This window comes from Phaseolus vulgaris, chromosome 2, assembly GCF_000499845.2.
Source record: "Phaseolus vulgaris cultivar G19833 chromosome 2, P. vulgaris v2.0, whole genome shotgun sequence".
Classification (NCBI taxonomy): domain Eukaryota; kingdom Viridiplantae; phylum Streptophyta; class Magnoliopsida; order Fabales; family Fabaceae; genus Phaseolus; species Phaseolus vulgaris.
This window is the reverse complement of record NC_023758.2, coordinates 38,134,224-38,156,532: the sequence shown is the minus strand read 5'-3', so window position 1 is coordinate 38,156,532 and position 22,309 is coordinate 38,134,224. Positions and strand designations below refer to the sequence as shown.

The window sequence follows — 22,309 nt, the reverse complement described above, 5'->3', positions numbered from 1 at the left end:
TGCTTTGGTTTACTTTCTGTTTTGAGTTTATTGCTTGATCCTTTGTGCATTTTCATTTTTAGATTTGAGTTCATGCTTGTATTCTAGTTCTATACAAGTTCCTTTACACAATTTCCATTATGTCTTTGCTAGTTCATCATACTGTTTTTCATTCCTAAATAGGTTCCTCTGTTTTCTTACAAACGTGCTACTGTTTTCAATTTACTGCAATTAACTGGCTCACTAGAAAATTGTGAAAATTTGGATTTACATTCTTCAAAGTGTTACAAAAGCATAGCAAAAAGAAGTACAAAAAAATTCCAAGTACACAAAAAATGATAAATAAAATACGAAAAGTGTACATTACTGCCGAAAAAAAGACGGTAATTGGGCAGCAATTTTGAAAAATTTATTTCTCTCAATTGGCTTACTGTTTTTAGTTCGTTCCAGTGCCATTATTGAGTTGAGACATTGAAGTTTGTGTGGTTAATTTTTCACATTCCAGTTCGCTTTCAATCGTTCCAATTAAATCTGTAAACATAGCACAGTTTGCATACAACATTGTTTTCTTGTAGTTCTGTTTTTGTTTTTTAAATCTACTCTAGTACTTTTCTCTAGGACTCTTTTGGTGTGCCTTCTTTCCTCATTGAGTTCTTTATTTTCTTGCTTGTCTTTCATTCTTTAATCTTTGAGTTTGTCTTACATATAGTATTCCTTTTGCCATTACCTTTCTTTGCTTATACCTTTTCTTGTTTGTCTTTATTGTTTCATTGGTTTTGTGGTGGTTGCCTTTGAGATTGGTGTGCTTGCTTTGACATCTTTCATTTGAGGATTCCAAGGCCTCAAGATCAGATTGGTGCAAGGACATTATTTCTTTGAGAGTGACCTCTTTTTTCTGCCTCCATTCACTTCGGCAATTTCATTGCCAAGCTCACTGTTTTTGCTAATTTTGTTTCTTAACTTGTTTGCTGTTTTTGTGTGTTTGCTGTTTTTTATTTGCAAAATGGCTGGCTATTCAAGTGGTGCATCTTACAAACAGCATTCTCCTTCCAAAGCTTCAGTCCTTGGTGAAGAAGAACATAGAAGAAGGAGGCATCACCATCATTCTCATGAAGAGAGCTATAACCGTGACCAAAGATATCACCAAGTGTTCAACATTGCTTGTAAAAAAGTCCCTAGTTTTAATGGTGATAGTGATCCTAATGTGTATTTAGATTGGGAGACTAAGGTTGACCATTATTTTCATGTGTATAGGGTCCAAGATGACGATAAACTTAGGATAGTTTCTTCATCCTTTTTGGGCTATGCCAAAGAATGGTGGCATAAAATTGTAATGGACATTATATATCGCAAGAAACCTCCCGTGGTTTCTTGGAATGCTTTGAAAGAGTGTATGCGCGCGAGGTTTGTTCCTCCTTCTAGGAAGGAACACTTGTTGAAGTTCCAAAGGCTTCCTCAAGGACATAGGATGGTAGAAGAATACATTAATGATTTTGAAACAACTTTGACTAAAATGAATATGCATGCTAATGAAGAGTCAAAGCTAAAATGGTTTGTACGTGGTTTGAGAAGAGATATTAGAGAAATTGTAGAATTAAATGAGTACTCTTCTTTAAAGAAAGTGTTTCGCCAAGCCATCAAGGTAGAATCCTATCTTTTGAAAACAACTTTCAAAAATACTTATGATTATAATTTCTACAACTCTTCTAGGAAGGATGCCAACAAAATGTCTACTCAAAATTGTCCTTCCAATTTTTCCAAACAAACCATGTTTCCAAAGAAAGTTTCTACTACAAATCCTTCTAATCCTAAGTCACCTACCCAACCTTCAAATATCAAATGTTTTAAATGTTTAGGTTTTGGGCACATAGCTCTTCATTGTCCACAAAAGCAAATCTTAATGATAAAAAAGGTAAAACAAGACCTACCTCACCCACATACCACAAGTAAAAAAGAAAAAGACAAAGAAGGCCAAGTTGACATGGATCTAATCCTTTCACCTCCAAGGTGTTTTCCTTCCTTATCTTTTTCCTTACCCAAGGTTCCTATTTCACCACTATCTTGGTTAAAAACTGTTAGGGATAATTTGTTCATACCTCCTAATGGTTGTCACCATTTAAGAGGTCTTTTTCCAAAACATCACATCATTCCCAAACAAATTTTTCCAACTTGGTCGATTTATAGAACCTCCTTTTCTGAAATCCCATTATTTACAAATGCTAAGTCATGTTTACATTTTTCTTCCACTTTTAATTGTAAAACTAAACTGACTTTGTTATATGCAGGGATTCAGAATTCGTGGACGAATTCTCCAGCACCTATTTTTCTGTTCTTTGCCTTTTAATTTCACTTTGTTCGGTTCAGTTTGCTTATCATCCTTTTCTGTTCGGTGTGTTTTAATTTTACCTCTCTTTGTTGATTCAATTTGACAATATGTGGAACATCCAAATGAGTTTGGGATTTGGTACTAGTTTTTGGTGAGTTCTTGTCTTAGAACAATGATCCAACTCTAAGAAAAGTGCCTCAATAATGTCCAGCTCAAGGTGATTCCTAAGAATGTCAAGAATCATTCTCTATATGGCTAGTGGAATCACATCACTAGGGTTCTATTTTAAAAAATAAAACTAGCTTCTCTTACCTGGACTTGAGCAGATGCTCACCAAAATCTCAAATCCCACCAAAAGCTTAAGAATAGTCTAACCTGCACCACAGAGTCTTGATCACAAATCTAATTATACCACTAGGATCATGAGCTAACAGAGACTATTTCTAGAGATACAAACATCACATGCATGATTAACTAAGAGCAAACCTAACCAAATCAAAACTAACCAGTGGTAGTACCATTGGGCGAGGCGCCTTGAAGCGCAATTCCCATCGAGCAGCGCGTAGAATCCTTTGCGGAGGACTTAAATACGCAACGGGGTATTGTTTGTGGCAGAGTGATCTTTCTACCTCGATCCACTGAGACCAATGGTAGTACCAGTGGTAGTACCTTTGGTAGTATTATTATTAGTACAAGTGGTAGTACCATTTGTAGTACCATTGGTAGTACCATTCGTAGTACTAGTGGTAGTACCAGTGGAAAACCATTGGTAGTACTAGTGGTAGTACCAGTGGTAATACCGGTCGTAGTACCTATGGTAGTACAATTGGTAGTATTAGTGGTAGTACCATTGGTAGTACCAGTGGTAGTACCCTTTGTAGCACTAGTGGCAGTACCATTGCGCGAGGCGCCTTGAAGCGCAATTCCCAATGAGCAGCGGGTAGAATCCTTTGCAGACAACTTAAACACACGGCGGGATATTGTAAGTGGCAGTGTGGCCTTGCTACCACGATACACTGAGACTAGTGGTAGTACCTGTTGGTTATTCAGATTTTATTATTATTAATTCTGATTTTATTACCCTTAAACTATTTTACCGTTATATTGCATGAATGGTTAGTTTACAGGCCTATTAGTATTCCTATTTTATAGCTTCCAGTAATTGTAATTTTATTATATATATGATTGAGTAAATCAAAATGAATAAGATGAGTATTACAATTTTGTGCAATTACGTTCAATTAGTTGCTATAACCTTTTGCTTTTTCTTATTTCCTTCCATTAGTTCTTACAATTGGTATCAAGAGCCAGTCTATTATCATGAACTCTACCCAATTATCCGTCCCTATCCTTAATGGAAAAAATTAAAATCGGTGGTGTGTGCAAATGAGAGTTTTGTTTGATTATCATGAGTTATGGGATGTCGTTGAGAGTGGAGTGTCTGCATTAGGTGATAATGTAACTGAGGCGCAACGAGAAGCGCATCGTGACCAGAAGAAGAAGGACAATAAGGCTTTGTATCTCATCCATCAAGGGATGAATGAAGAGAAGTTTGAACATATAGAAGGAGCAACAACTGCCAGTGAGGCTTGGACAATTTTGTCAACCAATTATAAAGGTGACGATAAGATCAAAAGGGTGCGTCTTCAAACCCTAAGACGCCAATATGAATTGTTGCAGATGGAAACCACAGAGACTATTGATGTCTATATAAACAAAGTTCTTGCCTTGACAAATCAGATGAAGAGCAATGGTGAAACACATTCGGAGCAGGCAAAGGTGGAAAAGATTTTGAGGTCTTTAACTCCCAGATTTGAACATGTTGTTGCCGCAATTGAAGAGGCCAATGACATTTCAAAAATGACAGTAAGGTTATTGTTTGGTTCCCTACGAGCGCATGAGCAGCGGATGAATTACAATAAGATTGAAAAACCAATTGAACAGGCTTTACAAGCACAAGTCTCAATTGGTACTTATTGTAGTAAAGTTCGTGGTGACCAGAATCATGCAGGCGCTGAACAAAACAACATTGGTTCCAATCACAATCCAAGTTCAATAACTCTTGGTGTGGTGAACGTGGACGAGGAGGCATTTATAATAAATCAAATGTTGAGTGTTATAATTGCCATAAACATGGCCATTATGCAAATGAGTGCAGATCAAAAGGTGATAATCATGTTGTCAATTGTGCTCAAGAAGATAGTAATCACAAACAAGATGAAGAGGATCATGCAGTATTAATGGCAGCCACATCAAATGAAACTACAAACAATCAGACTTGGTATTTGGATACAGGTTGCACAAATCACATGTGTGGTAAGAAGGAGTTGTTTGCAGATTTGGATGACTCATTTCACACAAAAGTGAAATTCGGTGATGGCAGGTTCGTTTTGGTGACTGGAAAAGGACGAATTCTTATCACATTGAAGAATGGTGATCACAAGTACATCTATGATGTTTTCTATGTACCTGATATGAAAAGTAATTTGTTGAGTATGGGGCAGCTGGCCGAGAAGGGTTATGTGATGCACATAGTTGAAAATAAATTATCAATTTTTGATAAAAAAAGGTAGTTTGATTCTTAAATCCTTTTTATCAAAAAATCGCATGTTTCCAGTAGATATTCATATGGGTGATTTCAAGTGCTTGAATGCAATAGTGAATAATGAATCGTGGTTATGGCATTTACGCTTTGGGCACTTAAATTTTCATAGTTTGGAAAATCTTTCCAAAAGAAATTTAGTGAATGGTTTACCCCATATTCATCATCCTGATCAATTGTGAGACTTGCATTTTTGGAAAGAATCACAGGATACCATTTGTTAAGGAGCCTTGGCGTGCAAAATTTCTTTTGGAGCTTGTTCATACAGATGTTTGTGGCCCGATGAACATATCATCAGTTGGAGGTAATAAGTATTTTTTAACCTTTATTGATGATTTTTCAAGGAAAACCTGGATTTATGTATTGAAAAGCAAGGATGAGGTATTCCACTGCTTTAAAATATTTAAAGCATTTGTTGAAAGAGAGTGGCAGACAAATCAAGATGGTGCGTAGTGATGGAGGAGGTGAGTACAAGTCTAATGAATTCAAGAGACACTGTGAAGAACTTGGGTTGCAACATAACATAACTTGCCCTTACACACCTCAACACAACGGAGTTGCTGAGAGAAAGAATAGAACAATCATGAACATGGCGAGGAGCATGCTTAAAGCGAAAGGTATGCCAAATTATTTTTGGGCTGAGGCCGTAACATGCGCGGTATATTTGATAAACAGATCACCCACTCGGAGTGTTCCTAACACAACTCCGATTGAGGCATGGAGTGGAATCAAACCCAATGTGCAACACTTGAAGGTATTTGGGTCAATTACTTATGCTCATGTCCCTAAGGCAGCAAGATCGAAGTTGGATGATAAGGCAGTGAAAACCATTTTCATTGGATATAAGCATGGGGGATACAAACTGTACAATCCAATGACAAAGAAGGTGATTGTTAGTCGTGATGTTACATTTGCCGAAGACGAGGAATGGCAATGGAATGCAACAGTTGAAATAGATTCAAAAAAACGATATATTTATGTTTTGAACGATGATATGGAAGATGGAGTCACTCTTGAAGCACCTGTAGTTCAACCTGAAGCTGCAGTTCAACTTGAAGCTGCAATTCAACCTGAAGTTGTAACTCCAATTGCAACTATGATAGAGCGACCAAGAAGGCAGCAGCGACAACCTATACATCTTCAAGATTGCAAAGTAAATCTTGATGATGAAGTTGATGACAATGGAGATTTGGTTCACTTTGCTTTTCTTGCAGAATCAGAACCTGTGAGACTTACCGATGCCATTCAACACCCCAAATGGCAAAAGGATATGAATGAAGAATTGATGGCGATTGAGAAAAACAATATCATAACTCAAATTGGGAAGGTTGTTCCAAATCAGAATTAAGGGAGAATGTTGGTTATTCAGATTTTATTATTATTAATTCTGATTTTATTACCCTTAAACTATTTTACCGTTATATTGCATGAATGGTTAGTTTACAGGCCTGTTAGTATTCCTATTTTATAGCTTCCAGTAATTGTAATTTTATTATATATATGATTGAGTAAATCAAAATGAATAAGATGAGTATTACAATTTTGTGCAATTACGTTCAATTAGTTGCTATAACCTTTTGCCTTTTCTTATTTCCTTCCATTAGTTCTTACACTACCATTGGTAGTACTAGTGGTAGTATCAGTGGTAGTATCGTTCGTAGTACCATTGGTAGTACCAGTTGCAGTACCAGTGGTAGTACCATGGGTAGTACCTATAGTAGTACCATTAAGCGAGACCCCTTGAAGCGCAATTCCTATCGACCAGCGGGTAGAACCCTTTGCAGACGACTTAAATACGCGACGGCGTATTTTAAGTGGCAGAGTGGCCTTGGTACCACGATCCACAGAGACCAGTGGCAGTACCAATGGTAGTACCATTGGTGGTACCATTGGTAGTACTATAGGTAAAACCAGTGGTAGTACCAGTTGCAGTACCATTGGTAGAACCATTGGTAGTACCAGTGGTAGTACCAGTTGTAGTACCACTGGTAATACTATTGGTTGTACCAGTGGTAGTACCAATGGGAGTACAAGTGGGAGTACTAGTGGTAGCGTCAGTGGTAGTACTAGTTGTAGTACCAGTGGTAGAACCAATGGTAGTAACATTGGTAGTACAAGTGCTATTACTAGTGCTACTACCAATAGTAGTACCAGTGGTAGTAGCAGTGATAATGCAATTGGTAGTACCAGTGGTAGTACCAGAGGTAGTACCATTTGTAGTACCAGTGTGATTACCGTTGGTAGCACCATTGGTAATACCCTTGGTAGTACCAGTGATAGTACCAGTTGTTGAAGATGGGAAGCTTTGATGTGTCAAATCCAAATGAAGCATGAAGCTGTGTGATGTTTTAGGTTTAGATTCGGTTTAGGGTTTAGAATCTTAGTAAAGATTAGTTTTGAATATCAGACAAAGCTCATTTCAATCAGTTTTAAAGATTAAAGTGTTTATCCATGGAAAGGGAAAAACAACTGATTAAAGTTTTAAAATAATCGGTTGTTTGTAACTTAGCTGGCAAAGAAGGTTTTGGAATTGTTTTATAACTGACAAGAGCATTTAACCGGTTAAATTGTGGTTTTAACCGATTAAATGCATGTCCTTGTAACATCTTTTTGAAAATCTGTTTTAACTTACTTGGTTGTTTAGATTTGCTTTAACATTAGCATTTCAAGTATTATAAATATATTTTTTATCAAACGTTTAAAGATTGATGAAACAGTAAAACTTTTGATACTCTGAGTTGAGATTGATTTGAGAGATTACAAAACTGTTTGTGAAAAGGTTTCTACCACGTTTTTAGCAAGATTGCTTTGTGCTTTGTTGTCTTTCAAAGAACTGATCTTTAGGGTGCTGGTGTATTGTGTTTTACCAGTTGTTTTCTATTCGTGTTCAAGTTCTTTTAATTGTTCATATAACATTCTGTATAACTGTGTAAAATCGTGTAAAGTCAGTGGGATTCTTGCTTGAGGTGGTTGTTGTGTGCAAAGAGGGTGAGTAGGCTTTGTGGGATTCAAAGTCACCTCTTTGTGTGTGGTGTTTGTGTAATCTGTGATTGGTTGCATAGTGAAAACTCAGTGGTTTGACTAAGGATTGGATGTAGCTCTGTGATTGAGTGAACCAGTATAATCTCTATGTGTAATTCTCTCTATCTCATCTCTCATTAAACTGTTTGTATTTTGCGCTGTCATAAACAACCAGTTAAATCGCAGTTTTAACCGATTGATTTTTTATTCCAGTTTCTGTTTGACTATTGAATTCCTTTTATGAATTGCTTTTTTGAGTTCTTTGTTAAAGTTTCATTTTAAGAAAAGCATTTGTGAAAATAGTTTGAAAACAATTCACCCCCCCCCCCTTCTTGTTGCAGCCATCAAACCTAACAACTGGCATCAAGAGCAAGGTTCTTGAAAGTTACTCAAGTTTTTTATTTCTGGTTTTTGAAAATCTTTTGATGGCTGATAAAATGCCCTTTGGGGAAAGAGCCTCAATAAACAGGCCACCTTTGTTTTGTGGAGTTAATTACCAATTTTGGAAAGTTAAAATGAAGATTTTTATACATTCAACTGACAAAGGCATTTGGGAGTCAATTGAAAATAGTCCTTTTGTACCTCAAGTTAAGAAAGATGATGTTTTAGTTGATAAACCTTCATCTGAATGGACAGAGGCAGAATGTAAGAAAGCTAAGTTTGATTGGATAGCTAAAAATATTTTAACATCTGCTCTAAGTTGTGATGAGTTTTACAGGGTTTCACAATGTAGCTCGGCCCAAGAAATGTGGGACATCTTGGAGGTCACACATGAACGCACAAATGATGTAAAGAGAGTTAGGAAGCATGCTCTGATCCAGGAGTATGAACTCTTCAGAATGCAGAAGGGAGAATCAATATGTGATGTGCAAAAGAGGTTCTCTCACATTGTGAATCACCTTATGAGTCTTGGTAAGAATTTTGATGAAGAAGAACTCAACATCAAGGTACTAAAGTGTCTTGATAGAACATGGCAACCAAAGGTTACTGCCATTTCAGAATCAAAGGATCTCACTTCAATGACTATGGCATCTCTTTTCGGAAAACTAAGAGAGCATGGAATTGAGATTCAAAGGCTTGTTGTTCAAGAGAGTGAAGAAAAGAATAACAAGAGCATAACACTCAAAGCTAGCAAACAGCAACATGTTTCCAATGAAAGTGAAGAGGAAAACATAAGTTTGTTATCAAGAAAATTCAGCAAATTCTTGAGAAAGAAACAAGCTTCTAAAAGGTATGATTCAAAGAAACCTAGTGAATTCAATTCTAATAAGTATACCTGCTATGGTTGTGCTGAACAGGGACATATTAAGTCTAAATTCCCAAATAATGAAGTCAAAGAAAAGGGAGACTTCAAAAGGGAGAAAAAGGGAAAAGCAAAGAAATCTTATATAGCATGGGATGACAATGTTGTCTCATCCTCAAGCTCTTCACATGATGAGGAAGCTAATCTTTGTCTTCTAGCATCAGTAACAAGTAGTGTGGATTCTACTTCAACAAGTAAAGGTACCACCTATGATCAATTGCTTAATGCTTTTTATGAAACTCATGATGAAGCCAACCGATTGGCCCTTTCTCTACACCGGTTGAAAGGATTAAATAACTGGTTAGAAAATAAAGTTAAGGATCTTGAGAAAGACCTGTACAAAACCAATGAAGATTTAGAACATTTGGATTTAATCTACAAGAATTCTTCTTGCAGTTGTGAGAAAATGAGTTGTGAAAATTGTGAGCTTCTTGAAAAGAAGATTTGCTATCTTTTGAAAACCTTGGACAAGCTTACAACTGGAAAGTCCAACTTTGAAGATGTTTTAGCCTCACAAAAATGTGTTTTTGGAAAAACAGGTTTGGGATTTTATCCTCAAAGCAAAGAGAAAAAAATTGCAAAACCTTTTTCAAATTTTCCAGAAAAACAATCGGTTAAAAAATCGTTTCAACCGGTTGTTACATGCTTTTATTGAATGAAGAAAGGTCATTTTGTCAAGTATTGCAGGTTTCGTAAATCTCTTGCACCTAAAGGCATCTATAAGTGGATTCCAAGATGTATTGTCAATACAAAAGATAAATCTAACACTGAAGGTCCCAAATTCTTCAAGGGATCAAATCTTAAGATTTGACAAAGTTCTATTTTGCAGATTTCTGATTTCTTTTGAAAGGTTCAGCAAGGACTGGATGTTCGGTACTTGTCAACATATCAGAGTCCTGTGCTGGTTTCCTTGAACTTTTGTAATTAGAAAATCAGTAATCTAGGGATTAAACTCCCATTTCTTGTTAAGAGCTATCAATGTACAAAATTCAATTCAATATGCTTCTCTATGTTTCTATGAATGATTTCTATGTACTCCATCTTCTCTCCATATGTTTTATAGCTTGCAGTTATGTGAAAACCTAATAATTACAAGCAACATGTGTTTCTGGTTTAAAACATTTTTTTTTTCAGAACAGAAATTTAACTGATTGTTTCCTCGAAACAACCAATTATTTCTGTCAGATAAGCTCTGGATGAATCTATTTTTGATTTTTAATTTTGGGATTTGTGATTCTGTTAAACCTAGTGACGTGTATGGTCAAGCTTGCTTTAATTGATGTTTGAATACAGTTTAACTCTGGTACATTAGCTTTTAATAGATTAGATCTCTACCTATCTTGAAAATCAAATTTGTCTTAAATGCTTGGTCAAATATCACATGTGAATCTGTACTTTCTGATTTGACTGACCATGTCAGCTTTATTGTTCATATTTGATTTGTTTTTATGTTGAATACAATCAGCTTTGACCAGGGATTCTCTGCTATAAAACCCAATGTATTTAGCTGTTGTTTCCACTCACAAATAACCAGTTACACTAGAACTGTTATTTCTATCTTTCTTCAAAAAGTTTTCTTTGCAGAAACTATTTCTGATTTAACCAATGGTTGGATCTCCTCCATCTGCAAAAAGAATGAAGTCCAGGGGTGTCAAAAGCTCTAGAAAGCTTGAAGGTTGGTTTGCATGAGATACCAATCTCATCAACAAGTACCTACCAGAGACTAGTAGAAAGAATGTGAATACTCCAAAAAAAGTTTCCTTCACTTGGATGAAACAACAGAAGTTAGATTCTGTAAGGAGTGTCCTCAAAGAAAAAAAGTTGAAAAGATTTCTGGAACTCACAAGAAACATTTATCCTGATCTTGTAAAGGTATTCTACACTAACCTTAGTTTTGATGGTGACTCACTTGTTTCTCATGTCAAAGGTGTAGATATGATTATTACAAATAAGGTATGGTCTGCTGTGACTGGGCTGAAGTCTTCTGGACTAAGAATCAATAGGGGAAACCTTGAAGTTGTGGAAAATTTCAACAAAATCCAGTTTTACAAAAGTTGTCTCAAGAATCCCCACTCCAAAGTAAGAAATTTTTCTGTTGGAGGGTTGAAGCTTGATGAAAGGCTTGTGGTCTTCATAGTTTCATGGATTCTCAGACCTAGGGGGAGAAACCATTCAACTCTTTTTGAAGAAGATCTTCTCATGATCTACTGCATCATGAATAAAGTGAAGATCAACTGGATTTACACTATCAAAGAGCATATGCAAAAAGCCATGAGGCTCTGTGACTTTCATTATCCTTATGCTATTTTGATTTCTAAGTTCCTTCACTATTTTGAAGTGGATATAGAAGGAGAGCTAGCAAAAGTTATCAAGCCCTCCAATGAAATCAATAGTGGATCCCTAAGCAAGATGGGGTTTACTAAGATTGGTGGAAGATGGGTAAGCAAATATGGTGATTATGTTGGCCCAAGTGGAACCAATGAAGGAGATGAAACTGAAGAGGCAGCAATGCAAGATGATCCTACTGCTGGAACTCAAGAAGGAATGCATCATGATATCAACATGGAGGAAAGGATGCCAAGCATGTTATCCTTTGAAATGCAAATGCTTAATAGAATGGACACCTTTGCTGACAATCAAAGGAACTTTTATGAGATGTGAAAATCAAGGTTTACAAACATGGACATAAGGTTCTCTACTCTGAATGAACAGATTGAAGAAGTTCAGAGGCAGATTCTGGAACTGCAATTTCAAAGGGAGGATAACCCTTCTTTTTAGCTTAAAATGTTTTAAATTTGTTTTATGTTGTTTTTAATCCTACCATTTGTCTATTTGATGAGACAAATAGGGGGAGAATATTTGGGAAGTTGTAATGTTCTTAATTGTGTGTTTACTGCTTTTGAACATTGCTATTATTGATTATGTCAAACTGCTTTAATTTCTAGAAGTGTTTGAAACTATTGTTTTCTGGTTTACAAAATTTCAACCGGTGATCTTTGTATTATAACTGACTGTTCTTATGCAGATTTTGCTAAGTTTTGAAAACTGACATAAAGTGCATATTTGTTTGGACTAGACTGTTATGTGTTTGTTCAGTGTGTGCAAGATTCAACAGATTCTAAACAAAGAACATTTCTAAAAGCATCCCAGGGATTTGTATCCATCAAATAGGGGAGGATTGTTGAAGATGGGAAGTTTTGATGTGTCAAATCCAAATGAAGCCTGAAGTTGTGTGATGTTTTAGGTTTAGATTTGGTTTGGGGTTTGGAATCTATGTAAAGATCAATTTTGAATCTCAGAAAAAGCTCATTTCAATCCTTTTTAAATATTAAAGTGTTTTTCCATGCAAAGGGAAAAACAACTTATTAAAGTTTCAAAATAATCAGTTGTTTGTAACTTAGCTGGCAAAGAAGGTTTTGAAACTGTTTTATAATTGACAAGAGCATTCAACCGGTTAAATCGTGGTTTTAACCGATTAAATGCATGTCCTTGTAATAGCTTTTTGAAAATTTGTTTTAACTGACTTGGTTGTTTAGATTTGCTTTAACGTTAGCATTTCAAGTATTATAAATATGTTTTTGATTCAAACGTTTAAAGATTGATGAAACAGTAAAACTTTTGATACTCTGAGTTGAGATTGATTTGAGAAATTACAAAACTGTTTGTGAAAAGGTTTCTACCAAGTTTGTAGCAAGACTGCTTTGGGCTTTGTTGTCTTTCAAAGAACTTATCTATAGGGTGCTGGTGTATTGTGTTTTACCAGGTGTTTTCTAATCCTGTTCAAGTTCTTGTAATTGTTCATATAACATTCTGTATAACTGTGTAAAATCCTGTAAAGTCAGTGGGATTCTGGCTTAAGGTGGTTGTTGTGTGCAAAGAGGGTGAGTAGGCTTGGTGGAATTCAAAGTCACCTATTTGTGTGTGCTGTTTGTGTAATCTGTGATTGGTTGCATAGTGAAAACTCAGTGGTTTGACTGAGGACTGGATGTAGCTCTGTGATTGAGTGAACTAGAATAATCTCTGTGTGTAATTCTCTTTATCTCATCTCTCATTAAACTGTTTGTATTTTGCGCTGTCATAAACAATTGGTTAAATCGCAATTTTAACTGGTTGATTTTCTAAGTTCTTTGTTAAAGCTTCATTCTAAGAAAAGCATTTGTGAAAATAGTTTGAAAACAATTCACCCCCCCCCCCCCCTCTTGTTGCAACCATCAAACCTAACAATTGGCATCAAGAACAAGGCTCTTGAAAGTTACTCAAGTTTTTTATTTCTGGTTTTTGAAAATGACATAAATACGCGACGAGGTATTGTAAGTGGCAAAGTTGTCTTGCTATCCCGATCCACTGAGACCAGTGGTAGTACCATCGGTAGTACCATTTGTAGTACCAGTGGTAGTGCAATTGTTAGTACCATTGGTAAAACGAGTGGTAGTACCATTAGTAGTACCAGTGGTAGTACCGTCGGTAGCACCATGGGTAGTACCAGTGGTAATACCAGTAGTAGTACAAGTGGTAGTACCAATAATAGTACGAGTGGTAGTACCCTTGGTAGTACAAGTGGTAGTACCAGTGGTACTACCAGTTGTTAGAATATATGGCTTTAAACTAGAGGGGGTGAATGGTTTAAAGAGGGTTTTCACAAACTTTTTAGTCTAGAATGAAATTCCTTTGTCAATACTTGATTCAGAATTCAGTTTGCCAAAAACACAAAGCAATTTAACACAGCACCAGAAAAAACAATCGGTTGTTTCGCAGAAACAATCGGTTGTTTATACCAGTTAAAAAATACAAATTGAAATTAAAGAGTTTAAGGGAGAGAGAGATTGCACACACAGTTTATACTGGTTCACTCTTAAACCAAGAGCTACATCCAGTCTTCCCAGAAACCACTAAGGAATCCACTAAGTAACCAAACCTAGATTACTTACACACACCACCAAAGAAGTGACCTTGATCCCCTCAAGACACACACTTCCTTTGGCTCAGCACATACACCACCAAGAATGTTGATCTTGACAACCTCAAGAGCACACAACACTTCTTGGCCCATCACACCAGAGTTTACACAAAGTACAGAAGGATTACACTTGTTACAAAATTATCTGAAATCAATACAAAATGAAATCCTATTCCACTCTCTCTTGATCAAAGCAATCTTTAACTCTTGAAAGCAAAATCAGTGAAAAACTCAAATATGTTTTTCTATGATTAAATCTCAGTTCTTGTTTGTTACAAAAAGCTGAACAAACTATTTATAGCTTTCAAAGAATGGTAAAAGCATTTAAAACAGGAGCGCATTCAGTTACAAAATCATTTAAAGCTTAGTCAACACTCAAAACAGTTTTCTGTTATGATTTGAAAACAAACAATCGATTGAATGTGCGAATCAATCGGTTGTTTTGGTTTGACAGCAAGTCAACCACCAAAAACAGTTTTCAACCTTTCTCAAAACACCTAAGAGTAAAACAATCGGTTGTTTCGACAAAACAACAGGTTGTTTTTCACTTAGTTTGAAAAACACTTTCAATTCAAAAGGTTTGAAAAAGCTTAAGCTTTGGATTCAATCAAGAGTGGATTTACACAGATAATCTACCCCATATCCTATTCTAAAGCACCTCAGCAACAACAAGCACATCCAGCCTTCCATCAAACTCAAAGGATTTGAATTCTTCAAAGCTTGAACACACTTGATTCAACACCAGTGGTACTACCATTGGTAGTACCATTTGTAGTACCTTGGGTAGTACGATGGGTAGTCCCTTTGGTAGTACCAGTGCTAGTACCAGAGGTATTACCAGTCGTAGTACTAGTGGTACTACCATTTGTAGTACCATTTGTAGTACCTTTGGTAGTACGATGGGTAGTCCCTTTGGTAGTACCATTGGGCGAGACACCTTCAAGCGCAATTCCCATCGAGCACCGGTAGAATCCTTTGCAAACGACATAAATACGTGTCGGGGTATTGTAAGTGGCAGAGTGGCCTTACTGCCACGATCCACTAAGACCAGTTGTAGTACCGGTGGTAGTACCCTTGGTAGTACCATTGGTAGTACCAGTGGTAGTACAAGTGGTTGTGCTAGTGGTAGTACCAATGGTAGTACCATTGGTAGTACCTTTGGAAGTACCATTTGTAGTACGAGTGGTAGTACTAGTGGTAGTACCATTTGTAGTACCTTTGGTAGTACCATGGGTAGCACATTTGGTAGTACCATTGGACGAGACGCCTTCAAGCGCAATTTCCATCGAGCAGCAGGTAGAATCCTTTGCAGACGACTTAAATACGCAACAAGGTATTGTAAATGGCAGAGTGACCTTGCTACCACAATCCACTTAGACCAGTGGTAGGACCACTAGTAGTACCAGTGGTAGTACCATTGGTAGCACCATTGGTTGTACTAGTGGTAGTACCAGTTGCAGTACCATTGGTAGTACCAGTGTTTGTACCAGTGGTAGTACCTGTGGTAGTATCAGTGGTAGTACATTTGTAGTACCAGTTGTAGTACGTGTGGTAGTAACATTAGTATTACTAGTGGTTGTATCATTGGTAGGTAGTATTTTTGGTAGTACCTAAAAATGAAAAAAAAAAGTGATGATTGAGTGTGGTGTTCTAAAAGTGTAAATTATCTATTGATTAATTTCATCTAGCAAATTAACTCGTATAATTGTGGTTATCTTAATATCCAACCAAATTTGTATTCATTTATTAGTTTTTAATCCTACATTGTTTAAGTTTGTTTGGTATAATTGTTCTTATTTTGTTTGTTTCCTTGATTCAAGAAATAGTTTGTTAAGTATTTAATCACTGTATTCAAGTGTCTTGTATGTTTTGCAGTAGAAGCCGAAGAGTACACATACTTTGTGAGGATATTATTTTCTTTTCGTTGTGCTAACAAGTTATTGGTTAGTTTGTCTTGTTTGAAATTTTTGTCTTGTTTGAAATTTTTATAGGTGAGAACGTGGCCACTCTATTTTGTTAACAAGTGTACTCTTGATATTCAAGATATTATTTTTTTTGAAAAAATTTATATAATATTTTTTTAAGCGTAGAATTTGTTAACAAGTGTACTCTGGAATAGTATTTGTTTTTATATTAGGAGACGTAATAGAGGGTTAATCCCATTGTTCGAATCGCCACGTGTTCCTCTTGAAGTGGCACCTATGGAAGCTGAGAAAAGCAAAATGAAATGATAGAAAATAAAAACAGATTCCAATTCCCGTTCCCAACTCCACCGTTCTGTGTGTGTTGCCTCCGGTAACTAACTCTCACTGTTCGAGAAAAATGTCCCGAAACGGCGACGTACAGGAAGAGAACGTGCCCACTCTAAGAAACAGAGCAGACCCTTTCTTGGTAGCGTGCCGCTGCTTCAGCTTCCTCACCTCTCTGGCCGCCATTCTTTGCATCGGCGTCAATGTTCTCTCCGCCGTTCGTTCCTTCAAACACGCATCCGACGTAACACCTCTTCTCTCTCTCCTTTTTCAATCTCCGTTTATCACTTTCCGTTACCTTCTAATACGAGCGTGTTTCAGATTTTCGACGGCATATTCCGGTGTTACACAGTTATCATAGCGGCTTTTGTGGTCCTCGCCGAGACCGAATGGAGTTTCATCCTCAAGTTCTCTAAGGTTCCGTTTAATCATCATTATAGCGGTTATTCGATCAGTTCTTAACACTTTTGTGTTGTTACGCATTGCTTGCTCTGTTGTGATCTAATTGAACGATGATTTTTATTAGGTTTTGGAGTATTGGGCTGCCAGGGGTATGCTGCAGATCTTGTACGTGTTCCTTTCGATTTACTCACATTAATTTACCTTACACGTGCTTATTAAATCCTGTGATCTCATATCATATCATAAAATATGTTAACAGTACTTCCTAGGATTCATAATTTTTTAATACGCCTCTGTTGACCATTTCCTTAATCTTTAGTGCATTTGTTTGATAAGTAATAAAGAAATATGTGAGAAACATAGATAGAAATAAGGAAGACATATGAAAATATGGAAGAAATAGAACGAAACCTAAAGTGTTTGGTTTAGAGAAACCGGTAAGGAATGAAGAAGAGTTAAACGAGTGAAAATACATACTTCATAAATAAGGTGAAGATAATTAGCGAGTTCCATACTTTTCTGTTTAAGTTTTTATTTTCTCATTTTCTTCTACTAAGCACTTCCATTTTTTAGTTTTTACTCTATTTCTCTTTCACCAAAGAGAGGTAAATGATGTTTCGTTAAAGAATAGGAGCACACCTTGTTAAATACCTTTTATACTAAAAAACACGTGTTGAATTACTTTTATATTTTTGGATTGAATGCCTTTTTGTGTAATATTAGATGTTTATCTGTAAAGTTTAAACTGCAATAATGATATTTAATTGCATTTTGTTGGAGGAAGGGAACAGTGTCCATTATGAAATGTTAGTGGTATGTTGTTAACTGGAAACTTGTATTTATAATTTATTAAAATGTTGTGAAAGTAGCTACTTCTTGTATTTACCGTGATTTTTATTTTCTTTGTAATGAAATACTTTGTGGCTTGTTTCTGAATAGTGGTTTTATTTGTGCAGTGTTGCTGTCATGACAAGGGCTTTTCCTGACTATATTGGGGACCAAAAGAACCTTTTTCTTCTTCAGAGCATAGCAAGTTATTTGCTACTTGGCTGTGGCGTTGTTTATGTTATTTCAGTAAGATCATTGAAGAGAAACAATCTATTTAGTTTAGTCATATAATGTGTTTATTACTTCAATTTAGTGCCATGCATAAAAAAGTGTGTTTATAGTTATTGGCAATGCTAGTACAAGATTTTTTTTTCACTTTTACGCAAGTATATTAACTTAAAAATTTGTAAATCTTCTGTCGACTTGGCAAAGTATTGGGTAGTCTGTACACTATTATCAGTGAGGTCATGAGTTAAACATTTCCTTTTCTTACCGTTATTTTTTTTTTCCTAAATACTTTTCATTCTAGGATATCTTAAGCTTGCCTGAAGTGTTCAATTGCCAAGTAGACTTTGTATTTTATTTCAGTTCCCACTCTTCACTATGATTTTCCTCAATGAACCTTGTAATAATAATTCTTTTCTCATTGGAAATGGAAATTGAAAGACAAAGTTGGCATTATTTTTTTGCTTTCATTAGGTTAAATTCTTCTCTTTTCGATGATGACATGCTTTGCATGATTGGGAAAACCTGCATACTAACGTACTATAGAGATGTAAGATAGATAAATATGATCACAATCTGAATAAGCCGTTGGCAATTTAAAATTCCGTTAGACTGTGAACCGTGACTATGTAATTTGAAAATATTGTGTAAAGTAAAATACCTACTGAAAACTTCAAACATATAATTCATGGGAGGTATGCATGTTAGATTGTTATAATCATATTGCAATAGGGATCTCTTTTCCATATCCATGATCATTGGTGAGATTGTATACAAAGATCAATGGCTTTGGCTTGTTTTTCAATCTTACATCTTAACAGAGGTCTTATCTCCGTCTGATCTTATCAAACTTGTTTTTTTCACAAATCTTAATATCACATTTTCTTTTATTTCTCTCCTCAATGAAGGGTATTCTGTGCATTGGTTTTCTTAAACGTGCCCGCCAGAAACAGGAGATTACAAGAGAGCAAGCGGCCAAGGATCTCGAGGTATGCTGCTATTTTCAGATATTATGATCTAATCTGATTCACATCTATTATATGTGGTTATATATTTACAATGGCACACTCTGTCCGTCCTGCACTGGTTGTAATTTTAGCCATTTAAAAAAGTTTTAAATCGACTGATGTTCTCTCACCTTTTAATGAAACATTGATTTTCCGCCTCTTATATGTCCTCAAAGTAATTGTCTCTCTCTATCATCAAAGTAATGCATTTTTAAAAGAATGAGATTATTTCAATAATTATTTTTTAGAAAGTGACATTTATTGTTTTTCTTAATCTATATGAAAAAACCTTAAATTGTAGTGATTGTAAGATGGAGTAATGAAGTTCTGATTTTGACCTGATGCTTGATCTTGATGACATGCTTTGCATGATTGGGAAAACTGACATACTGATGTGCTATACAAATCTAAGATGGATTAATGATATCAAAATCTGAATATGCCGTTGGCATTTTCCGCAAGACTGTGAATGGTGACTATATGATTTGAAAATACTGTGTAAAGTGCAATACCTACTCAAAACTTCAAATATATAATTCATGGGAGGTTTGCATCTTTGCATGTTAGATCATTGTAGTCATGTTGGAATATCCTTTTCATGTCCACGATCATTGATGGAGATTGATACAAAGATCAATGGCTTAGGCTTGTTTTCAATCTTAAGTATTAACCGAGAGGATTTAGACTCTTATTTCTCTCAGGAACCTCTTATCTCCATCTGATCTTATCAAAAGTTTATTCTTTTACCAATAAAACCTGCTGTATTTACTTGCTTTTATTCATACATACAGGAGTTGGAACGGCGCAGGGAAGAACTTGAACAACTACTCCTTTTGGAAAGAGTTTAAAAACATTTTGAAGTTGTGGTGAGCTGATATGAATCGGTAGTGAAGATTAATCTACTGCGAATTAATGAATCTCTAGTTATCAGTATTGCTTACAAAATTGTTTGTTCATTCTTTGTAACCAAATTATGTTCTTAGATATAGGCTATTAAAGGTGGGCTGTTGGCCTATTCTTTGTAAATATATAAAGCAACATTTAAAATTGTCTCAGCTTTTATAGAGACTTGAATCCAATTATAACTCACGATATATAATAAACTCTCTACTTCGTTAGAGCAGTTTCTGTTGTAATAGTTATATTTTGATACTGTGATTGGTTGAAGGTGTTTTTAACATTTATCGTATTGAGTCACTAATTTTACAAATCAGGATTTTGCATTGAACGTTGTCATTGTATCATCCTGATTCTTTTTGGTGTCATGGACCTTCCATTAACTAATTAAGTACGAAACTGTTCTCAAGGTGTGATGAAGCGCTAAAGCGACGCTCTTCCATACATTTGTTTTCCTTCATATACATGAATCTCAAATTTTCTCTAAATATACACTCTAAATTTTATTTATCAAAGACTTATATTAGGACCACGTAAGACCTTTTTGCTTGCTCATAGAGTTTTTTTATTCAACTGATATACACTTACACTTCATATTAAAAATGCTGCAGGTATACTTTCAGTTTCGAATTGGGAATTAGGAGTAAGAGAGGCAACATATTACATATTTGAAATCGTCAACCGATGAGGTTCAAACGCAGAGAGAAATTTCATTAGGATATTCAATTTCAGCATCCTTGTTGAGAGTATCTGCCTTTCGGGAGCATTACTTGGGCCTTTTCTGCTTGTTCTTCTTTGATGCATTCCCGTTTTGAGAAAATTTTGCGAGGCCGTTTCTCAATGCTTCAAGATTTACCCCATTTCTAACCAAAATACTTGTTACTCCAATTTTTGAGATCTGCGATTAACACTACAAATCATGTTACATATATAACAAAATGATAATCCTTGTTCCAACCAAAGAATAGGAAATTCACGCATAATTCTGTATGATCCAACCTTCAAATTAAAGCAACTATTGGTAACAAAATTTAAGAAACTTAGTTAAAATAAAAAAAAATCGACAGACGCAAACTTTATTACCTCTTGGATGTTATTATTATCATCGTCAAAGAATAGCATGGAATTATAAGGGACCCCAGTCTTCGAATGAATTTTCTGAAAATGATCTGTTTTGTGTGTCCAGCTGTAAAATATTTCCTGAACAATGAGAAAGAAGAAGTAAATTTGGTCAATAAATGAATCTCGTTAAAAACATTTACAATAAAGAGGAAAAGCTTAAGGAGTATATAGGATTTCATCGGCAAAATTCAAGGCAGAACTTTGAATGGCTTTCAGAGAATCACAAGTTTTTGCCACTGCCCCTGCAATATATTACATTTTTTCATGATTCGAATGATCAATTGGCAACCACCAGCCAGTTATTTCGTTGATAACTTTTCTGAAATTTCCAATTCCAAAAAACTAAAAAATCGATATGTTTGGTACAGGGTTAATATCGCTTCAGTTTTGTTCTAGGCTTGGCTTATGTTTCAAAGCATACTTGCTACAAAGGACACACTCAAAAAAAGATGGAGGCTATTGAGGATAATCTCGATGTTGTTTCTGTGCTACTTTTGAGGAAACAGGAACCTCCTATGTTGAGTGCGATTTTGCTCAAGCTTTATTATATGCTATGTGGTAAATAAGCATTTGAACTAAAAATTGCCAATTTGTGCGGCAATAAATTCCTTCCAATGTCCCAACCTCTTGTTACTCATTAGTTCAATCCTTTCTATTGAGGCTCAGTTTGAATAATTTTTCCAATAAACATGAAAAAAAGTAAAACAAACTAAACTTCTCTTATAAATTGAAATTTATCTACCTTAACTTATTTTATTCTTTCTTTCAGAAGTAGTTGCCCTCTGATTTGTTTAAATAAAAACCGAAACAACATTAAACAAAGGCAAAGAAAAACAACACACCTCGGCGACAAACATTGACCTGATGCCAAGTTTGTTAAGATATGTGGTTGCTATGTCAGGAGTTGGTGACTTAGACGCAATTGCAGCAGGAATGTTCTGGTGTTTGAGTGCATGCAAAATGCCTCTAGAATGAGGAAACAAAGAAGGCGCGTCGTGCTTTGAGCGGCACTCACTGGATTTAGAAAAGAACATGGTTTTAGTAGGAGAAAAAAGGAGTAAAAAATGAATGAAAGAACATAGTAATATCTAAAAGATGGAGTAAGAAGATGAACCAGTAGAAAGGCCAAAGAGTGTAATCGAGATCGAAGACGACGAGCCTCGGGAGCAGTTGAAAGACTCCCATTATCTGCACTGCCTCCGCTTTCACCCGCTCCACCTCCTCCATACCTCTGCTTCCTATCTATGGATCATGCCTCAATGGCCCTTAAATATTCTTCCACTCCAACCATATCAACATTTTATTCATTTTTTTTCTTCTTCTTTAAATAAGTTTAAATTATCTCATAAATTTAAGAATTTTGAATTGAGTTCTTATTACATTTTTTTTGT

General features: G+C 35.6%; 6 protein-coding genes across 6 annotated transcripts; 4 read left to right on the top strand and 2 right to left on the bottom strand.

Moving 5' to 3' along the window:
* The first annotated feature begins 3,691 nt into the window (after positions 1-3,691).
* Positions 3,692-4,878, top strand: LOC137809465 (uncharacterized). The gene is made up of 2 exons (XM_068610574.1): positions 3,692-3,923; positions 4,601-4,878. Exons 1-2 carry the CDS (start codon positions 3,692-3,694, stop codon positions 4,876-4,878), a joined length of 510 nt encoding a protein of 169 aa, XP_068466675.1.
* A 1,839-nt stretch (positions 4,879-6,717) lies between these two features.
* On the bottom strand, positions 6,718-7,239 carry LOC137809464 (uncharacterized). Its single transcript, XM_068610573.1, has one exon. The coding sequence runs from the start codon at positions 7,237-7,239 to the stop codon at positions 6,718-6,720; it is 522 nt and encodes a 173-aa protein (XP_068466674.1).
* A 1,204-nt stretch (positions 7,240-8,443) lies between these two features.
* Positions 8,444-9,886, top strand: LOC137809463 (uncharacterized). Its single transcript, XM_068610572.1, has one exon. The coding sequence runs from the start codon at positions 8,444-8,446 to the stop codon at positions 9,884-9,886; it is 1,443 nt and encodes a 480-aa protein (XP_068466673.1).
* A 5,093-nt stretch (positions 9,887-14,979) lies between these two features.
* Positions 14,980-15,576, top strand: LOC137809462 (hyphally-regulated protein-like). The gene has a single exon (XM_068610571.1). It carries the CDS (start codon positions 14,980-14,982, stop codon positions 15,574-15,576), a length of 597 nt encoding a protein of 198 aa, XP_068466672.1.
* A 744-nt stretch (positions 15,577-16,320) lies between these two features.
* On the top strand, positions 16,321-20,035 carry LOC137811887 (uncharacterized). The gene is made up of 6 exons (XM_068613749.1): positions 16,321-16,681; positions 16,759-16,854; positions 16,964-17,004; positions 17,796-17,913; positions 18,801-18,881; positions 19,691-20,035. The coding sequence occupies exons 1-6, from the start codon at positions 16,511-16,513 to the stop codon at positions 19,745-19,747; spliced, it is 564 nt and encodes a 187-aa protein (XP_068469850.1). The 5' UTR covers positions 16,321-16,510; the 3' UTR covers positions 19,748-20,035.
* A 302-nt stretch (positions 20,036-20,337) lies between these two features.
* Positions 20,338-22,225, bottom strand: LOC137811888 (uncharacterized). The gene is made up of 4 exons (XM_068613750.1): positions 22,033-22,225; positions 21,761-21,932; positions 20,880-20,996; positions 20,338-20,694 (listed from the first exon to the last, which is right to left on the bottom strand). The coding sequence occupies exons 1-4, from the start codon at positions 22,143-22,145 to the stop codon at positions 20,563-20,565; spliced, it is 534 nt and encodes a 177-aa protein (XP_068469851.1). The 5' UTR covers positions 22,146-22,225; the 3' UTR covers positions 20,338-20,562.
* Positions 22,226-22,309: the final 84 nt, after the last annotated feature.

Coding starts and splice junctions, on each gene's coding strand:
- LOC137809465 (XM_068610574.1), top strand. CDS start 3,692: ATGAGAGTTTTGTTTGATTATCATGAGTTATGGGATGTCGTTGAGAGT. Junction 3,924..4,600: donor TTTGTCAACCAATTATAAAG/GTGACGATAAGA, acceptor ATTTGGATACAG/GTTGCACAAATCACATGTGT.
- LOC137809464 (XM_068610573.1), bottom strand. CDS start 7,239: ATGCTTCATTTGGATTTGACACATCAAAGCTTCCCATCTTCAACAACT.
- LOC137809463 (XM_068610572.1), top strand. CDS start 8,444: ATGAAGATTTTTATACATTCAACTGACAAAGGCATTTGGGAGTCAATT.
- LOC137809462 (XM_068610571.1), top strand. CDS start 14,980: ATGGGTAGTCCCTTTGGTAGTACCAGTGCTAGTACCAGAGGTATTACC.
- LOC137811887 (XM_068613749.1), top strand. CDS start 16,511: ATGTCCCGAAACGGCGACGTACAGGAAGAGAACGTGCCCACTCTAAGA. Junction 16,855..16,963: donor TCATCCTCAAGTTCTCTAAG/GTTCCGTTTAAT, acceptor GATTTTTATTAG/GTTTTGGAGTATTGGGCTGC. Junction 17,005..17,795: donor AGGGGTATGCTGCAGATCTT/GTACGTGTTCCT, acceptor TTATTTGTGCAG/TGTTGCTGTCATGACAAGGG.
- LOC137811888 (XM_068613750.1), bottom strand. CDS start 22,145: ATGGAGGAGGTGGAGCGGGTGAAAGCGGAGGCAGTGCAGATAATGGGA. Junction 21,933..22,032: donor ACTCTTTGGCCTTTCTACTG/GTTCATCTTCTT, acceptor TTCTAAATCCAG/TGAGTGCCGCTCAAAGCACG. Junction 20,695..20,879: donor ATAATAATAACATCCAAGAG/GTAATAAAGTTT, acceptor TGTTAATCGCAG/ATCTCAAAAATTGGAGTAAC.